The sequence below is a fragment of the Lissotriton vulgaris genome, chromosome 10, assembly GCF_964263255.1.
Source record: "Lissotriton vulgaris chromosome 10, aLisVul1.2, whole genome shotgun sequence".
Taxonomy (NCBI): Eukaryota; Metazoa; Chordata; class Amphibia; order Caudata; family Salamandridae; genus Lissotriton; species Lissotriton vulgaris.
Genome location: NC_141698.1, coordinates 952,289,775 through 952,310,455, shown reverse-complemented (window position 1 = coordinate 952,310,455; position 20,681 = coordinate 952,289,775). Strand labels below are relative to the sequence as shown.

The 20,681-nt window shown below is 43.0% G+C and overlaps 1 protein-coding gene across 1 annotated transcript in view; it reads right to left on the bottom strand.

Moving 5' to 3' along the window:
* MALRD1 (MAM and LDL receptor class A domain containing 1) overlaps positions 1 to 20,681 on the bottom strand; it is a 2,333,045-nt gene that overhangs the window by 1,666,724 nt on the left and 645,640 nt on the right. Inside the window, exon 11 of the mRNA XM_086939858.1 lies at positions 14,644 to 14,749. Within this exon, the coding sequence (XP_086795984.1) occupies positions 14,644 to 14,749 (106 nt within the window). The remainder of the gene's footprint in view (positions 1 to 14,643; positions 14,750 to 20,681) is intronic.

Here is a 20,681-nt window from a genome sequence, read left to right as displayed (position 1 = left end):
TCAAGCACGGGTGATTGGGCAGTGGCATAACGGGCAAGTAGTATGGTCACACACACGTACCTGGGTATATCTGGCTGGGTGTGGTGGACACTCACAGTGATGCTCATAGTGCCAAGAATACTGCGGAGCTGAAGCCTGTAGTCACTGGAACAGTGGCATTTATTTAATCAATTCCCCCATTAGGGACACAGCAGATTCAAGATGCTGAAAGTTATGGGCACAGCTAAGGATGGCACTCCCACGCCCTCCCTGTTATCATAGTGATGTTATACCAGGAAAGTGCTGAACTGTACAGTGAATATAGTCAGCTAATTCCATTCTGAAACATTCAGAGGGCCTAACGACAGAGCCAAACGCAGTTTTCTTGCCACCACCACAACATTCAAATCCAAGTTGAAATAACATTGAGGGAAATTTAAACTCCCACCAAGTGGCTCATACCATGTTCACTCTGTGCACATGGTATGAGCCACTTGCTGTAATTGGCAATTGGCATAAGAATGAGATAAATCAACTGAAATCTTAACCAGATTCCAAGATGTATCCCTTGGATAGGGGGCAACTCTTCTTTAGTCACCCACTGACTATATGTGGTTGACAATCAGTCTTGTATTTTTAAGTGATGATGAATAACTTTATGGGTTTTGCCTGAGCTAATCTGCATGCAACAGAGTGTGGTGGTAATTTCAAATACCGGCTCCCGCCCCCAGTTTGGTTACTTATTTGCAAGTAGAACTGCACCATCAGTGGAACTTTTGCCAGGTTTTTAGTAATGACTAGTGTCTTAGCCCCTACTTTTAAGCATGACGTTAAAATTAAAATGAATCATTACTGTGTCTTAACCAAAAGGATTATTTGTCTAAATGCAGTCCATATTTAAGCAGCACGAACCTAGAGAGATCATGTAATCCTTAACAGGTGCTTATTAGGTTTTAAACAACTATTTATCAATAAATTTCGTATTCCCTTATTATTCGCTATTTATATGTGACACTATTAGAGGATTAAAGGTCTGTAGCCAAGCTTGTTTTTAAAAGAGCGTGAGGAAATAATGTAAGCAAGGATACAGAAACTCAGTTAATGTTTTTTTTCTATTCTCTCACACGTGTAAATATTTTAGTATCCGACTGACAAATTACTTTATTGTTGTATGTCCATCATTGTAATACATTTTATTTATAAATTAATAAATGAAATTGTTTGGCGACTAATTGTTAGTAAATGGAATGACATCAAAATAACAAATTTGAATAAGGTTAATCATAGATATGAATTTTGTACATTTGAAATAAAGATAGCGCCAAAAATATTAAGCACCAAATGCAGACAAAAGGTCGTGGTAAATTGCGAACTAGGCATGATTTGATGCACATCGTGATGAATGTGGATCGGATGCAGAAAATTGGATTAACCTGGTCGGAGTTCTTACTTTGGGACTTAGTCTCAAAATATATATATATTTTTTTGAAAACCTTTGTTATATCGTTCAACAAAAATTACAGAAGTAGGCCTATAACCACAGGGGCCGGTCACCACATGTAGGCGATATGTATCAGGAGTTTCAATAACACAGCTCTTCAGCCGGCAACCCTGAGGTCCGGCAGCGGTAAAGGATATACGGTGCATTGAAAATAGTACAGATCGAAGGATATTCATGAGGTTTCATTTTACATTTAACCCCCCCTTCCCCCCAAGAGACAAGATAAAGAAGAAGATACAGGATATCCGGAGCCACACATTCGAAGGTATACTAAATGCGGGTAGGTGTAAGAAGGTAGTCGCGGACCAAGTTAACCACATGGCTGCTGGGCGTTTTCCCCCCCTGTGCTGGAAATTGCTATTTTAGTGGCACCATGACGAGCTCAGCTCGTCATCAGCACACGACACCCGTGGGTGATGACGAGCTGAGCTCGTCATCAGCATCGAAAGGGTTAAAGAAATAGTAAAGACGCAAGCGCTAGTAAGCTCAATGAGGGTGAAGAACAAAACAACCGATCTCTCTTCGTAGCCGCCCACCCCAGACCCCGCCCACTCGTATACTTCAGGATGAAACCGAAAGCACTGCTACCGGACACTGCAAGAAGAAAGAAAAAAGGGGCCATAGAACAAAACAAAGGCAAAATAACAAACCGCCCACTCACCCCCCCACCCTGCACCCCTGCAATGGCCACGGCTTACCCCACTAGCAATACCCTAAAAAGAGAGAGAAAGAAAGAAGAAGGGGCCATAGAACAAAACAAAGGCAAAGTAACAACCCCCCCTCACCCCCCCACCCTGCACCCCTGCAATGGCTACGGCCTACCCCATTAACAGCGTGCCTGTCGCCTAGAAACTTACCCTAAAAGAAGGAAAGAAAGTGAGTGGAGGAGGAGAATAAAAACACACTCCCGGTCTCCCTTACCCCCATCATAAGCGACCTCCCCAAAATATATCCAATACAGTATGAGGCAAAGTACGGTATCCAACCGGGGGAGGACATTAAAACCACCCGACTCCCGTTACGTTATTGTCAGGGTCTGACAAATGTGCCTGCCCAGTTGATGGACTACACCTACCAGAATGCCTTGCGCCTAGGGAGCTGATGACAAAGTGCATAAAGATAGGTGGGACCTTGCAATAGGTGCTCGTGATTTGTCCAATAGTATGCTGTTGTTGGCGGACGCCCTGTCCCTGCGGATCTGCTGGGAAGGTGAGGTTCGTCCTTTTGCTCTGCGGCTGTAGAGCAAGCTGAAGCGAGACGAGAGTTTCCTGTTCTTGCGTGTGTGATACGCAAGGCGCGTGAGACGCCGGATTGCTCCCTCAGCGCACTTGCGGAACTGTTGTTGTTTCCGTGAGGAACCCGGAGACGCAGGATTGCCCCCTCCGGCTCGCTCACGATTATAATCCTGTTTATTGGGTACTTGGCATCGGCTGGTGTCTAGTTTGTTTTTCGCGTGTGAGACGCTGGATTGCCCCCTCCACGCCTTGGGTTCTTGTGTTACTTATCTGGACGTGCATTGTGGAGACGCTAGGATTTCCCCCTCCATTGCACGACATGCTTGTGAGCTCTTATGTGAAAGAGGTTACCGACTAGGAGACGCCGGATTGCCCCCTCCTAAGTCGATCGTGAAAAACATTGGTTACTTACTCAGAGTAAAAGCCGGGTGGCTGTATTTCAGTTTGGTTATATTATCGTTTTCATCAGGAACATCAGAGATCCTATCCAAAGAGGAAAAGCCTGTTCCTTCTTATTGATCTCGTTGCTGCTTCCCCTTCTTTGGCGACTGGTGAGTGAATGAGTGTTGGGATATTAAAACACATACACATAAAACATAGGGGGTTATCAGAGAGTTATAACCATTGTTTTGTCGTTCTATCTTCAGCTGGAGAAGGGGTACAAACAGGGGAAGAGCTATATCCTGAGCAATATCAGGTGAGGGTTTGTGATCACCAATAGTGAGTTGAAGAGTAGACTAACGGGGGAATTGGTTAACGCATGCCTCTTGTCGTTTCAGGTCCCTGTCCCGGATGTTCCTGTCCTTCAACATATATTTTCCCTCGCCTGACTACCTTGCACTCTGAGATATATAGCTAGAGTGCGGGGGCGTCTGGAGGTGGACCCATTAGAGCATCATTCCGACCCTGAGGATCAACAGCCGTGACAGTTATAGGACACAATCCCGGCATCAGGTCAAGATATTCTATCAAGCCGTAACAATCAGATTCAACCCTGGCCAGTACGATTCCTTATAAGAGCCCTTATAATTCAGACCACAATCACAATGGGGGAATCGAAGCGTTCATAGAGGTTCAAGTCAGAGGAATCGGATCGAAAATAGGATAAAAGTTCACGATATCCACAAGGTAGGCAAGGAAAGGTGAAAAAGGATGGAGAATCTCTCCGATAGTCACTGAGGAACTTGTTGTGGCACTTGAGACTGTCCATGGCGATATTCGGCAGGATAGGGTTCGAGCAGGGAAAGCTGACGATGATCACAGGCGTGCCATCTGTTACACGAGAGTCAACAAAGCATATGAAAACAGGCTTCCGCACGGGGACCTCAAATTCAGGCATACAATACTCCACGGGTACCACCGCTTGCTGTAAACATGTTGAGGTGTCGTCGTCTGGTCTCAGACAGATATTGTCCACAGTTACAGACAGTTTCTGGTACATGACGGTGATCTGCGAATGGAGCGCCCCAATGGCGGCCATTACGGTCTGCAGCGATGGTGTGCCGTCCGTCCCCTCCATTCCCTCTCACGAAGCAACGAAGCAGGACCCGGACCCCGGAGGTCGACTACTCCGGGGTACCAGGCACACACGGAGCCGATGACAACAGCGGGCGCTCTCCACCTTGCAATATCAACACCGTCGTCGCTAGCGGGGGCCAAGCCCATCCACCCCGGGAGGGTAACGGAGTCTCCGGGCGTCGTACCCCCGACCACAGCAACCAGTGCGTCACTCTGTTGCGTCCTCGATGTAAACAGTTCACAGAGTAACCAATTGGAGAAAGAATTGTATCCCAGTCCGGGAGACCGGATGCAGCTCGGGTCCCGCGGCCGATGTTGATCAACTCTAACCCGGATGGGCTAGAAATCGAGGCCCCGGCTTCCACACTGAGTTAGGCCGAGAATGGAACACAGCACATCTTCGTCACCCGAGAAGCTTGAAATTTCGGGATTGCACCTTAAGAATCAGGAACACCTCAAGTGAACGGGAGTCCGGTGCGAGGTCAGGATAGATTGCAGGATGTACGAGCTGCTGGCGGAGGTCGGCGGAGCCGGGAGCTTATGCGGCCATCTTGCTTGCTAGCGTAGCTCTTCCTCCCAGTCTCAAAATTAAAGCTCAATCTCTTTTTTTAATAATTCTTTTTATTGATAATCAAAACAACCAGCTTCCCAAATGATGCTGTCACAGCATTATTAGGTTTTTGCACAGAAATATTGACGAGGCATCAACCCCCTCCCCCCTCCCACCGCCCACCTCTCCAACACAGGATACGGATTCATAGACTTATCGATTTTACAGCCCATCGATTCTCGGCACACTGTTTAACATTCATTTCCCCCATATATTATATTGCTACCCATGTTCTGGTCTCAGGCTTTCTAACCTCTGTAAATTCTCCTGTCTCCCCACACTTTCTCATTTCTTTTTTGGGTCTACCTTCAGCTGTATAGACAACTTGCTCCATCCTCTGGCACCAGCCAGGGTCCCTCTCCCATTCTTCAAATCTTGGTATGTTCACTGTCCCATGCTCTAGCAATATTTTGTTTTGTCACCCGCTGCCATTCTAAGCCAGATCTCTTTGGGCCTAGGCCAATCTTGTTCCCCTTTTATTCCCAGGAGTAGCCATTTGAATTCCACAGGGACTACCAGGTGTGTCACCCTCGCCATCACTGCTGTGACTTGTGCCCAGTAGGGTTGGATCTGTTCACAGTCCCAGAGGGTGTAAAAAAAGGAACCATCTGTCCCTCAACCGCTTCTGCACAGTGGAGAGTCTTCCTTTCCCGGCCTGTATAAAAGGGTCCACGTGTAATATGCTCTGTGGAATATTTTATGTTGGATCAGCCTAAATTGTACTCTGATTGACAGTTGTGGGGGCTTGAAGGGCTTCGGTCCAGTCATCATCGTCATTAAAGCTCAAATATTCAGTAGGGCAAGGAAATAGGCTGTGACCGAAGAAGGCTCCACAAGGTCAGATCACCATTGGACCCGTTACCAGTGAAGTTGTTGGTTTCGGTGGGAAAAGCTCAGAGCAGGAAAAATTCCAGTTCAACACCCAGGGAAGTCCACTTACTGCCCACATACTTTTTGACACTTCACCCTGTCAAGAATTCTACATTTGCACTTAGTCACTTTTTGGAGCTCTGAATCCATCACCAGATGAATGCCCTGGGTGGTGAAAATGGTAAATGGATGGACAGATGGGGAAATGCATAATTTATGCATGGATGAATAGATGGTAGAGCGAGTGCAGGTAGATGGATAGATGCTCTGGCTGGTGTTTATTTTTTATTTTATTTAAAATAGGTGATGGTGCCTAAAGTCACAACATTGCTTAATTAATAGCTACTGGTGGGTTTGTTGAGTTACAGATGTGGGGTTTCAATGTCCAAAATATCACCTGCTAGAAGGTAATGGGTGCTTGTGACCGGGCTCACGTACAGGCTGTAGGCAAGCAGTAGAACTGAGGGCAGTCCATTGCTAATTGCTTGCAACACCTCAAAGCAGGCGAGACCACACATTTCTTGAAGTGCAAAGCTAGTGGTTTACTGTGTGAGTGTTGTAATCTGCTTAGCTTTTCTTCAGTGTTAGCCTTCTAGATTGTTTATGAATTCCATCTATGATGCCTGTCTGTATTCTATGCTGTGGCAGTTAGAGCTTTGGCCAGATAGGTTACAGACCTGTTTTCTTCTGTGCTGCATTAAACCTGCTTATTACCTTCTATCAACGTGTAAGATCTCCATTCTTGCTTACTACATTTGGCGACTTGGCTTGTGGATGCTTCTGGCCATTTTTCAATATCCAGGAATTGCAGTGGAGTTGAATTATAAGGAAGAACAGTACTCTGTTTCCCAGTGAATCCTGCGTGACAAGCGGTGAGAGAAAAGACATTTCTTTTGCTTTCGAAGTTGAGCAGTGCCGAGAAAAACGAAGCGGAACTACATTTTTATTGTTTTTCCCTATCGGTATTGCCGTTGTTTCAATCTACTGACGTCACCTCTCTGCTTCGTCTTAGCAACTGCTTTGCGGTGAGTTGGTCTTTCTCTTGTTACCACGGCAACTCACAAGCTATTGCATCTGACGCACGGCATTCTTCTTGTCACCTGGCAACCAGTTAACAAGATACGTCACTAGCGTAAGGTCAAACGCGTGATGTTTGACGCTGACGTGATGCCTGACGCTGTCGGCCATCTTTCGGAAAGCGCATCGGCTTTCGATGGTAAAATTCCGCGTCAGTACATTTTCATTTATTGTGCATTTTCTCTTGCTCCATCGGCCATTCATCGGATTTCTTCTCTCATCATACCTACTTCGTTGGATCAGCAGTAAGCGCGTATTTCTTTTTGCGCTAGTTCTTTTAAAGTTGTTTACAATTCATTCTCTCACACAAGTTGATAACTTTATTACTGGGATTAACTTATTCTATTGATTTATTTAAAACAACTTGTACTGTGACTGTAGTGCTTTTGAACATTTCTTCAACACTTTGCTCAAACCACTTTACAATTTTATTTTTGTGGTTCTTTATTTGCATATTAGTGTACTGATAATGGCACAGCCAGTCAATGTTGCTCTTCCTCCTCAATTCCTTAGCGAGCCTGGAAACCCATCCACCTCTTGGGAAGATTGGATTGCTATTTTTAACAATTATATAGAGGCATTAGATGGAGATGATTTTTCACCTAAAAGAAAAAAGGCTCTTCTCATGACAACTTTGGGGAAGGAGGGACAACGTATATTTAAATTTTTGCCACAAGTCTTACCTTCTGGTTCATCCTCACCTCTGGACGAATTTAAAGAAGCGGTTACAAGGTTGGAGACGAGATTTGGAAAAGAGGAGAATTTAGTCCTACAGAGATACAAATTTTATAAGAACAAACAACTTGAAGATTAGAGTGTTGATGATTTTGTTGCGCGTTTGCGTGAATTGTCTGTTAAGTGTAATTTTGGACAAATGGCAGATGAGCTCCTTAGGGATCAACTTATAGTACAAGCTAATAATCGTAAAATACAAGAGCGTTTATGGGCAGCTAAAAACCCTACTTTGAAAGTAGCGATTGAATTAGCCAAAATAGTTGAAGAAAGTGAAAAATGCATGAAGGAACTTCAGAAGAGTGGTTTAGAAACAAAAGTTGCTGAAGTTTCACGCAGATTGGTTAATAGTGATGACAGTGAAGCGGCTGCTATTGCTATTGTGAGAAAAAAAGGTTATGTTCTTCAAAAGAAAAATGTTTCTCATCAACCCTCTAATAGGCCTCATCCCAAAATGTGTTCAAGATGTGGTAGTTATTCACATTCATCTGAAGCAAAGTTTTGTTTTGCGAATAACAAAGAGTGCTTGCGGTGTGGTAAGCTAGGTCATTTTGCCAAGATGTGCAAAAACAAGTCTAGTTCAAGGGTAACTGTAGTGGATGAGTTTGGTGAGCTAAAGCGAGATGTGAACAAAATTCTTGTTATGTGTGATTCAGTATGTTCCTATCTGGAGAAAAGAGAGCGAATTCCAAAAGCTGATTCTATGATTGATGACAAGTGTATCAATTTAATGGTGGACACTGGTTCAAAGTGGACCATCATTCCTGCGTCTTTGTTAAAAGCTGTGTGGGGTGACAAGTGTCTCCATGATTGTTACATCTTTCCTTCTGGTTACCAGGGTGAGAACATTAATCTTCTTGGTTACTTTGAGGGGAAGATTGTTTTCAAAGACAGATTCACTTGGGGTAAAGTGTATGTATCTGTAGATGGCCCTGCCATTTTGGGACGTTCTCATCAATATGACTTACACATTGTGGTAAATCCAAGGGCTGAAGAACCTATTATGGTTCTAGACAATCTCACTGTTGATGATATTCTCACCAGTTATAATAATGTTTTTACAGAACAATTAGGCGAATTGCAAGGGTACTCACATAGAATTGTGTTGAAAGAGGGCAGTATTCCTGTTCAACACAAAGCTAGATGGGTGCCTTTTGCTTTGCGTAATGAGGTAAAATTAGTTCTGGAGGAAATGTTGCAAGGGGGGATTATAGAGCCTGTGAAAGCGTCTCCATGGATTTCCCCTGTTGTGATTTCTCAGAAGCCTGACAACAAAATTAGGTTCTGTGTGGATTTGCGCTCATTGAATAAGTGTGTAGTGGCTGACGTGTTTCCATTGCCTAATATTGGGGAATTGATTTCCACTCTCAAAGGGGCTAAATTTTTCAGTAAGTTAGATTTGAAACATGCATATCACCAGATTCGTCTTGAGGAAACTTCTAAACATCTGACAGCCTTCGTTACTGGAGAAGGGACTTTTCAATTCGCTCGTTTACCGTTTGGGCTTATTTCAGGTGCAAGCGTTTTCCAGCGTATGGTTACCAAGGTGTTTAAGGGTTTAGACAAAGTAATATACTTTCAGGACGATATCCTGATTTTTGGTGATTTGCTAGAGGAGCACAATAGTGTTTTACGAAATGTTTTGCGCAGAGGTGCTGAGGCTGGTCTCACTTTACGGAAAGAGAAATGTGCGTTCTTGGTCAAAGAGGTTGAATGCTTAGGCTTTTCCTTGTCTGCTGAAGGCGTCAGGCCAAAGAAAAACCTGTTGGAAGCCATTGAATTAGCTCCTCCTCCAGCTGATAAGGAGCAACTCAGGTCTTTCATGGGGCTAATCAAGTTCTATGCTAAGTTTGTTAGGGATTTCTCAACCAAAACTGCTCCTATGAGATGTTTGTTAAAAAAGGGAGTCAAGTTTTCGTGGTCTGGTGAGCAGGATTCTTGCTTTAATGAAACCAAAGCCGAACTCAAATCTGCCAATGTACTTACTCCTTTTGATACCAGTCGTTCTTCTATTCTGATGGTGGATGCGAGTGGGATTGGTCTGGGTGCTGTTCTTCTTCAAAAACATGGTGGGGTGGAGAAAACCATTGCCTTTGCATCCAGACCATTGACTGCATCTGAATTAAATTATTCTGTAATAGAACGGGAAGCACTTGCGGCGGCTTGGGGTGCAAGTTACTTTAGGACTTACTTGTGGGGTTCTCGATTTGTTCTTCGTACAGATCACAAGCCCCTGCTTAATGTTTTAGCTCCTGGGGGTACTGGGAAGGGCTCACCCAGGTTGGCCAGATTAGCTTCTCGTTTACAGGATTATCAATTTGATGTGGAGTTTGTACATGGTTGGAAGAACATCCAGGCTGACTGCTTATCTCGTCTTCCTGTGCAGTCTATTAAGATGCAAAACTCTTTAGATGTTGTGCCTGATGATGCTGCTGTTGCTTTCTTACAAGATGTCTTGTTCTTGGGGGAAGGTTCCTTTTCTGCTGAGGAGTGGTCAAAGGGCATGGAGGAGGATTCTGTTTTAAAAGCTGTGATGGATCTTGTGGTCAAAGGGTCGAGAAGAGAGAGTACCGTTGCGCCTCCAGTTAGGCCCTTTCTTAGAGTGTTGAATGAATTATCTTTGTCTGGCGTGAATGTTTTGATGAGGGGTGATCGTTTTATTCCTCCTAGTTCTCTGAGGAGTAAGATTCTTGATATGGCTCACGAGGGTCATTTGGGGCAGACCCTCACCCAAAGACGTGTGAAGGAAAATTTCTGGTGGCCTTTGATTGATTCCGATGCTGTGGATTGTGTGGTTAAGTGTAGTTTTTGTAAGGAAGGAGAAAAACGCCTTAAGGTTGTAGGCTCTCGTTCAATTGGTAGTATTTCCTTTAAGGATCTACCTTGGCACAGTATCTGCCTTGATTTCATTGGTCCAATGAATGAGTTACCTTCTAATCAGCGTTTTGCTGTTGTCGTAATTGATTGCTTTTCTAAATGGTTGGCTGTTCATTTTATGAGGGAGATTACTACTGACTCCACTATTGCTTTTCTAAAGAGTGTCTTTATTGATGAGGGTTTTCCCTCAGTGCTGATTACTGACAACGGCACTCAATTGACGTCTGCCAAAATGACTGCTTTTGTTCGTGAGTGTGGTATTGAGCATCATCGTATGTGTTTGTACAATCCCGAAAGTAATGGTTTGTGTGAGAGGGTAAATCGATTGGTGAAAGGTGTGATTCAGATGTTTGTTGCGAGTGGATGCTTCTCGAATGAGCGTGTTCAGGAACTTGTGTGGGCCTATCGCTCAACTCCTCACAAACATGGAGAAAAGTCTCCTTTTGAGTTGATGCGTCGTCGTCCTCCTGTTTCGAAGTTGACTCCTTCTTGGTTGAGAAGTTTTGATAATCCATCTTCACCTGGCTTGACTTCTTCACCAATCTCAGTTGGTGATCTTGTCAAGGTGAAGCCTGGCCGTTGTTCTAAAGGCCTTACTAAGTTTAGAGGTCCTTTTTCCGTTAGGAAGGTTTTTTCTCACTTTGTCCTTCTTGACAATGGTGAAAAATGGAATTACAGGAGGGTGGCACTCTACCAAAAACGTGGAACTGTTTCTAAGGAGGATTCTTCAAATGTGTGTGATAAGAACTGCAATGGCTATATGTTATCTTCTCATGGTAACTCTAATGTTTCTTCTCCGTCTGCTGTACGGGGGGAGGTGGGTAGTGGTGATGCTTCTACTTCATTGTGTGATGATGCTGGTTCTACCCTTGCTGCCAGTTCTACTGTTGATTCTATTCCTGTTTGCTTAGCTCCCTTAGGTATCGGTCTGAGGAGTCCACGTTCCCGCCATCCTCCAGCTTACTTGGATGATTACATTCATTGATGGTTCTTTTGTTCTTTAATTTCTTTTGTTTTCTGTTAATTTCTTTTGTTATGTAAGGGGGGAGATATGTTGTAATCTGCTTAGCTTTTCTTCAGTGTTAGCCTTCTAGATTGTTTATGAATTCCATCTATGATGCCTGTCTGTATTCTATGCTGTGGCAGTTAGAGCTTTAGCCAGATAGGTTACAGACCTGTTTTCTTCTGTGCTGCATTAAACCTGCTTATTACCTTCTATCAATGTGTAAGATCTCCATTCTTGCTTACTACAGTGAGCCCAGCCAAGCTGACCAGAAATGCCTCAGTTTGAGTTTGGTGGGGATAAAGGTCAGAAAGCGGAGGCACCCAAGGCAATTTGGCTAAGGTCTGGGCCAGGGCAGCAGCGTGGGAAGAAGTGAAAAGAGGAATGGTCTGCCAAAGTAAGGGGTGATGATGCCCACTGGCAACCACTAGCACAAATTAAGTTCTGGCTCAAATGAATGGATGGATCACACTCAGAATTGACAGTCTCTGACTAACTGGATTCAGAGTGTTCACAGCGCTTCTTACTGAGATTTAAAGTAGAAAAATAGGGAGGCTAGTTAAAAAGATAAAACATAACTAGTTGACTATTAAAATGTCCCACTGGAAGGCGTACTTATAACCAAGCAACAATGTATTGTGACTGGCAAAATCTCGTAACACATCATATTTATGCAGCAGCAGACATCATCCACAATACGTGAGGTTGTATACACTGGCGTAACGAAACATGAGGGGGCCTCCCTGCAAGGCACGTAATGGTGCCCTCTCCGTGCTCAATCGGGAGCTCTGCAGCCCAAGTGCTGTGCTGAGGGGGCCCCTTGGAGCTTGGGGCCCGCCACACCCCGGGGGCTGCGGGGGCCTGTGTTACACCCCTGGTTGTATATTTTTTTTATTTTTTGAACCAAAACAAATACTATATAAAACTGAAGCACATGACTCATAATACATCAGCATTTAAATTTAACATACTGATTGTTCAGTGTGTGGACCCCTTATATGCCATATCAACTGTGCTGCTGATAGAAAAGTAAAACATAAACACAACGGAGTGGCTTCTGTGGAACTACCAATCAAATGTATGTGAAGGAAGACTGCTGGTTGCTAAAAGGAGGAACCAATTAAAAATCTAGCAAAGGTCACCTTGAAAGGGTTCTGTTTCCCCGTGGAGAAAACATTACTGATATGCCTCTCTGTGTCACAACTATGTGCTTCTTTGCTAGTGAAACAAATAAGCGGCTATTGGTTACACACACTCACTCACAGCAGGCGAATAGATTAGAAGAGGAGCTTTAAGGGATCTGTAATGGTATTAAAAGGCACTCATCAAGGATAAACATACTTGCAAGACCACCTTGGAAATAATTTGTTCTTATGTAAATAGGTGTCTTCTTCCTTTGTGGTGCGATGTGCTTTTGCAGACAACAAAATGTCTGAGACACAGAAAATATATATTTAAAACAATTTACGAATTAGAATACCCCCCAGCAGTCTCATCAAAGGGTGGGCAGTAAGGTAGAGAAAAAGAAAACCCACTTGTTATAAACAGGGGAAAGAAAATGTCCCATCCCTCCTTGCTACATGGGACCAAGGGCCCGTGCTGCTCTCCTCCCACAGACTTGAAAGGGCTAGGTGTATTCAATAAGCAGCAGACACAGCACAGGCAAAACAAGCAACTAGGCAGAAGGCCGAAGGGGCAGTCAAATGGGAAGGAACGGGACAGTAAAAAGAAACAATTCGTTAGCAACATACCTTGTTACTACGAATCATCTGTTTTAAACATGTTTAAGTAACACGCTCACTGATGACAGCCTCAGTGTACACTGAGACACAGGTCCATATTAATATAGAAATGTACAAATGGTGAGACTGAACTCCGTAAACCTGGCTCGCCCAATGCCAGGAGATAATTTCTTGCTTCTCCTTGTGACGTTGGGATCTGATTTTCCCCTCTTTTGGGGATACGGAAGGAACCGGGCGAGGGCACACCAGTCACAGCTGGTTATACACTGGCTGCCCCTTAACCCGTATCCCATTACCATATGTACAGCCTCTAGATGTGAAGTTGGGCAGGAGGGGACACAGCCTTACACTGTGTTGGGCCTGAGTAGTTGCATGAGCTGTGCTACTGCAGCTGCACGTTCAGATGAACCAAATCCTGAAAGAAGCTGCAATCTAACCAACTCCATGCGGCTACTAAACTAAAATGTGTTCTTCAGGTGGCACCAGTCTTTAGTGTGGATTCTTTCTGGAACTTTTCATTACATAGTGAATGGTATTACTGTCAACTTCAAAACAAGCAGCTACGAGTGCCAGTTCATAAATTCAACTCTCTAAAAATGGCAAAACTCTGTCCGGTGGCTCCTGTCCACAAACCAGAAAGTGTTAATGCAGAAACAATGTTAACCTCAATTTCCCTTGCAGCACATCCGGTTCTTCCCCCTCTCCCTCCTGCTGAAGGGAAAGATCACACGTGAAGCATGTGGAAAGAAAATAAAGAGCCCTCCCTAGCAAACACCAGATAATCACGCAAGGTGTAATGATACAGTGCTTGGCCCCTGCTCCATGGGAGGAAGGAAAGACAAAACGGAGGGACAAAGAGGCAGGACTGACCACTAGCAAGCAATGATTTTTCAAGGACACTGAAGCAAACACATTAAAAGCAGATAGATGGCTGTAAGCCCTCAAAGAAGTATACTAAATTATACAAGAGGTCTCAAATACTCAACCTAAAATGGGAAGAGATACAGATTGAAACCTATAAGTTAAGTAACTGAGCCACACATGGGATTGCCTTTCTTTCCTGGCGGATCTCAGGCTGGCAAACAAGATACTATATCGAAGAATGTCAAATGCCACTGTGGGACAAGCATCTGTAGCCTCCCATATTGTCCCATATCTTGCCAAGTGAGCAGCACATCCAAAGTTGCTACAAACACAAATTCTATGCTATGTCTAATGCTCAAACCAGCTCCCGCTTGCCTTATATTGAACAACACTTACAATATGGGTACCAACATTATTGAACGTACGATAAGAACGTCCTAGATTTTTACCACATTAACAAAGTTTGATTATAGTTTTTAAAATTCTCATAATATTTGAAAGTTTAAAATGCATTGACATCAGATTTGTTTAGTTTAGGTGGTAACATGTTGAACCACCAACACCACTGAATATGTATATTAGAAATGACAATGATAGATTATTACAACTTTTGGCGCTAACAACAAAACGCTTACCAGAAATATACTGTGCAGGAAGCGCCAGCCTGATTCATCTTCCGACTTTGTAGTTCTGCAACCTGTGTCAGTCTGGTGCTGTTTTTCAGTATGAACATGAAATGCCCTGAGAGGAAACAAAGTTTATATCAGTGTACAACCCAAAATCAGTCAAATATGTTTAAGAATGACACAGTTAAAAAGGAAGCCCTGCTGCTTATTGCTGCTCTGCTTAATGCATTTTTGCTAACAAAAGTAATCATGGTATATCAACAAAACACGTTCCCTTTTTGAAGAATAGCTTGATTTGCACGGATTTTAGTTTAACATATGTGTAATCGGAGGCATGGCCGAACCACCCAGAAGATGGCCGCAGGTCCGTGAAGCTCTGTGCAGTGTAGGAGACTTCATTATGTACAGGGCAGCAGTTTGCTTCAACTGGGGAATGCATTGAAGGCTTTTGTATGCAAATGCATGGGAAGCAGGTATTTTTCTTTTTCGGCTTCATTTAAGCCATTGTTATGAAGGTACTCCCCCACATCGCGTACCTCAGACTTGGCGGTCGCAGCCGCCCTTTTATTAATTAAGGAGCACGGCAGTGCTTGCATTCTCCTCACTCTGCTGTGTTCCCTTCTATTATGTTTTCTGAGGAATTTAGGTCTTTTTCTTTACTATTCGTTCAGAGAACACATGAATAGGAATGTTGACACTTTGATTTAAGGACTCCTTCAGGATTCAGCCTTCTATGCCTTTCTTCTTACTTTTTACCTGTTTCAAAGGCTGGTGAAGTAATTAAAACCATACATCTACATTTCAAAAAGTTTTTTTTTAGCTCCCGCAACAGTTTGCCTTATTTTACCTCTTGCATGTTGCTAGTTCAAGTTTTTCTGAACATTTCAATCCTTCCTCTATAACTCGTGCTATATCAATTATTGCTGTTTGGCTTTTCTTTGGGGCCTTGGGCAACGGACTTCCTCTTGCTGTTTTTTTTCATTTGAGATTCTTCTCCTGTGACTTTAAAGTTGGTGCTTCTTATGCTTATGGAGTCATCTTCATCTAGTCAAAAGGCTCCCGCCTCATCTGCAACCATGTCTTCTGTCCGCAAGGACTCCAACACCGCCACAAAGCGACAAAAGAAAGATCCTGGTTCTCCTACAAAGTCTACCTACCTTTCACTTTAGATGACCTTATGGAGGAAATTAAGCTCCTGAACCCTTTTGGTTATGGAACCCAACGCCACACTTTAATGTATTGAGGAGAAATGGTTTAAAGTCTAAAGTGTCAGATGTTGAGTAATGTGTTAGTGATGTAAATGATGTGGCTACCAAGATTGATGAAATGTCTAAGGAGAGAGCACTCTTAAAAGAGCAAACAGAGGATTTGGAAAATAGAAACAGGTGCAACATTCTCCAAATGTATGGCATTTTGGAAGGGGTGGAGGGTTCCGACATGCTTGCCTTTTTTAGGATCCACATTCCTAGGTTGGTTGGCCTTAAGGAAGGAACACATCTTAATCTACAACATGCACATTGAATTGGCCCTAAACCTGTTGAAACTTCAACTTCTGGCCTTCCTAGAGCAATAATTGTACTTTTTTGGGGAATATACTGAGCTACTTATGGTTTTATTGGTGGCCAAGCAAAGGAAACAAATGTTATGGTGTGGTCAGAGGGTCTGTCTCTCCTAGGATAGGATGTGGCATGTACAACTGCCACTCGCAAAAAAGAGTTTCTCTCCTTCCGCCCTGCCCCACGATCCCTGAATGTGCGATATGGTCTTGTGCATCCATGCTTCTTCAAAGTCACCTATAAGGAACCGACTTTCTCATTTGATTGCCCAGATGACTTGAGGAAATGTATTTTTCAATATAAGGGTGAAGCAATGGATCATGGGAAAACATGAACTTTTTCTTTTATTGTTTCTTAGTTTCGAATATGGTTGTGTTTTATCTCCCTTCCTCTGAATTTAACATGCTTAATCCTTCAGGGTGATAATTATGTTGTTATTAATGTTATTGTATGTATTTTAACACATTCTGGGTTAGTGTTTATACTGTTACTTAATTTGTTTTCCCACGTAACTGTCTGATTATCCCTTTACAAATGTCTTTGTCTAGTCCGGATTCCATTCCGTGTTGTATTTTCTCCTCCGTACTTCCCTTCCTAGACCTATTGTTTACATATTATCCCTATTTGTTGATAAGTGTTATTTATTGGTCATTTATGCACTTTTATTCTTTATTTATCTATTTGCACTACTTCTCTCTTTTTGGTCTTAATCATATGTTTAACTGCTGTCTATTTCTGTTTTTCTTATATTTTGGCCGATATCGGTTTGTGGTCTGTCTTCCTTTACGCGCTTCTCTATCCCTCTATTTTCTTTTCTTCACACTGGATCTGTTCCACTTTCATCATGACTAAAGCAACTAGGCTTTTTGTCATCCTCTTTATTTCTATCGGACTCATTGTTTCTTTCTCCTTCTCGTTTCTTTTTTCCTATTTCTCCTTCTCTCCTTGCTTTTCTCTTTTTTCTTTATATACGGTTTCATATTTATAACTGATCTTTATTTGAAACAAATTGGTATTTTTTTGTGATTCTATTTTCGAAATGGTTGTGTTGTTATGTTTAGTTTATATGGTTAGCTTAATTCAATATATATATTAATATGTTTTGAATGGCAAATACTATTAAGGTTATCTCTTGGAATGCCAAGGGCTTATGTAATCCTATTAAGAAACAGATAGTTGTCACTCTCTTACCTATCTTAAATGTATTAGTGCCTTATTACAGGAAATCACTTACTCGATAAAGATGTAAACTTGTTATGTGAAAACTGGGTTGGTCAAGTATTCTTTTCTCCAGCCCTAGCTCATAATAATGGGGTTATTATACTTGTACCCAAATCCCTTCCTTTGGTAATAGAGAAAGAGGAGAGAGATGCAGTAGGTCGATGGGTCCTCATACATGCTACTATTCATCATACACCTATTTCCATTTTGAATATTTATGGCCCTACTGGCATTGATGTACAATTGGGTGAACGAATATCTGTTATGATACGTTCCTACTCAAATGCAAATTTCATAGTAGGCGGTGATTTCAACCAGATTGGAGACCCTTTTTTAAATAGAAAATTTGAAGTTAAATATGTCCCTAATAAGATGCAGAAAACATTTACACTATTTATTCACTCCAGTGGTCTGTTGGATGTTTGGAGGTTACATAATCCAGACACTCAGGAATACTCTTTCTACTCACCCACTCATAAATCCCAATCCAGAATTGATTATTTATATATTAACCCTCCTTTTATTACTGCTCTTATTCAGGCTGAAATTGAGTTGATATTAATTTCAGATCATGCTCCTGGTATAGTTGACCTTGATTTATTACATGAATCTTCTAAATCAAATAGTTTGTGCTTTAATATTAGTCTATTGAAGTGTACAGTCTTTGTTCAGGGTTTTGAATGCTTTCTTCTAGAGTGTATTTTACTTATATTAATAGCCCAAGATGTTCCATTTGGGATGCCTTTAAGGAATCTGCTCGAGGCCATATAATTAATTATGTTTCTGCTAAGAAGAAAAAAGCGGCTGGTCATTGAAGTAATTCTGAAGTATAAGTTAAGGCTCACTGGTTGGTAAGGTATAGCAATGTAGAGGGCGGTAAGGGGGGTTAGGATTAGCATAAGGAGTGTTGTGGAAGGGCTTCACTGTTCTCACTGTATCCATCAAACGCACGACCATGTCTGAGTGCCTCACGAGTAAGGGTGGGGGTGTGCTAGGGAAGGGGGGTGGGGGAAAGGGTGGGGGGAAGGGTGGGAGGTGGAGGGTTGGGGGGAGAAAGCAAAAAAAATGGAGATAAGGAGTTTTGAAGAAGAAATCAATAGAACTAGGAGTTTTTTGCAAAATATAACCACAATTCAGGTTCTACAGGAAGATTTAGATCAAAAGCATGGCAAGCATTAATATCTGCACAGCTAATGTGGGTGGCTTGAACGATGTGAGAAAACGACATACTGTGGAGTATTTTGCAAAGTATAATAACATTGATATCTTATGTTCGCAGGAGACCCATCTCCCCTGGGCTAAACAAAATATGATGAAATTGAGGGGGTATGAAATTCTGTCTTGCTCTTCACAAACATCAAACATTAGTGGGGTTGCTATATTGGCTAAACCCTATTTAGGGGGGCTAAACGACACAAAGCTGATAGTGGGGGCAGATGGGCAATAGCAGAACTCAACATAGGGTACACTCTTTGTGTGGTCTATAGGTCAAACCAAGACGACCCAGAAGTTTTTGATTTTCTGGAGGGAGAGCTGACCAACTGGCCAACGCCCATAATAGTTTGTGGGGATTTAAATATATCGGTGGATTGGAATGACCCGGTGGGCTACTCTGGGCGGAAACCAAGGGTTTTCCGAGCCCTAGATTCCCTCAAGAATTCCCATGGGCTTAAGGATGTCTGGGGGGATAAGGAGCCTCTTAACCCGGGTAACATCTATTTCTCTTTCCCTAATGTGAAATACACTAAGCTATATTACTTTTTGATCTCTTCATCGGAAACGAATATGGTTGGCATCAGGAACCTCCCTAAATCAATTTCAGATCACAATCCTCTGATTATGACATGTAAAATACCCAGTATTGAGAGGAAACAAACCAGCTTGTCTTTTGAGCGGAAGCTATTGCTAGATACCAGATTCGTAGAACATCTCAGAAAATGGGCAGAGGAGTTTTATGATGCCAATTGGTATAGTTTGTCTAGGAATGGGGTGTGGGAGGCCTTTAAATCCTCTCTGAGGGGAGAAACAATCAGCTGTTCAGATAGGCTTAGGAGGGAGGATAGGAGAGAGGTTGAGAAGCTGATGGATGGGCTTGGTATGGCTGAAGAACAGCATATTATGGAAATCAGTCAGGATGGTCAGGGAAGTCTTAAAAGAATTACAAATATTAAAGATAACCTCCAGAAAACAGTTACGGAGAAGGAGGCTAGAAGTTATCAGGCATCTAGGGCAAGACGCTACGAAACAGGGGAGCAGGCAGGTAGGGCTCTGGCTTTGCAGATAAGACAGGAAAGGACTAACAACTTAATGTCCTGTATACAGGAAGAGGGTATCGAGTATACAGAACCCAAAGAGATATTAGGAGTATTCCATGATTTTTATCAAAAATTATACAATGAAGAGGAGTTGACCAGCGAGCAAAGTCCAGGTTATGCGGACGGCGGTCCCAGATTAAATGTGCAGGGTAGGGAAGAACTTGAAAAAGATCTACAGATTACAGAGGTAACAAAGGCCCTACATGAGTTAGCTGCGGTCAAGGCTGCAGGTCCCGAGGGGATACCCCTTGAGGTATATGTGTGTTTGGTAAAAAAGATTGCCCCTATTTTGCTTGACTTTTTTAATGGGATTCTACACACAGGGAGAATACCAGAATCATGAAAAGAGACGAATATCATTATTTTCCTTAAGAAGAGGAAACCCAAGGAAGTACCAGGATCATACCGCCCCATATCACTTATTAATGCAGACACAAAGCTATAATCTAAGATCTGGGCGAGCAGGTTGGGGGGGATCATTGGCCAGCTCGGATCCCCGTGGCAGCAGGGGGTCATGCCAGGGAGGGGTACCACGGACCATATTAGAAAGGCAATAGCCCTGTTCGATGCTCAGGGTGCCGCTGAGGAGGAGATGGCCATGATCCTCCTCGATGTGGAGAAAGCCTTTGACCGTGTGGTTTGGGACTATCTCTGGTGCATTTTGGTGGGCAGAGGGTTTGGCAGCAATTTTTTTGAGGGCAATTAAAGCTATGTCCCTTAATCCGGTGGCTAGGGTTTCGGTTATGGGGCATCAATCTGACAAAATAATAATTAAGAGGGGGACGCGCCAGGGGTGCCCCTGCTCCCCGATTTTGATCTCTTTGTACATAGACCCCTTCTTACAGAGAATACTGGACTCACGTCAAATAAGCCCGGTGGTGGTCAGTGGATTTACCACTAAACTGCTAGCCTAAGCAGATGATTTGGCAATAACAACCTCGGACCCCCTTCAAGC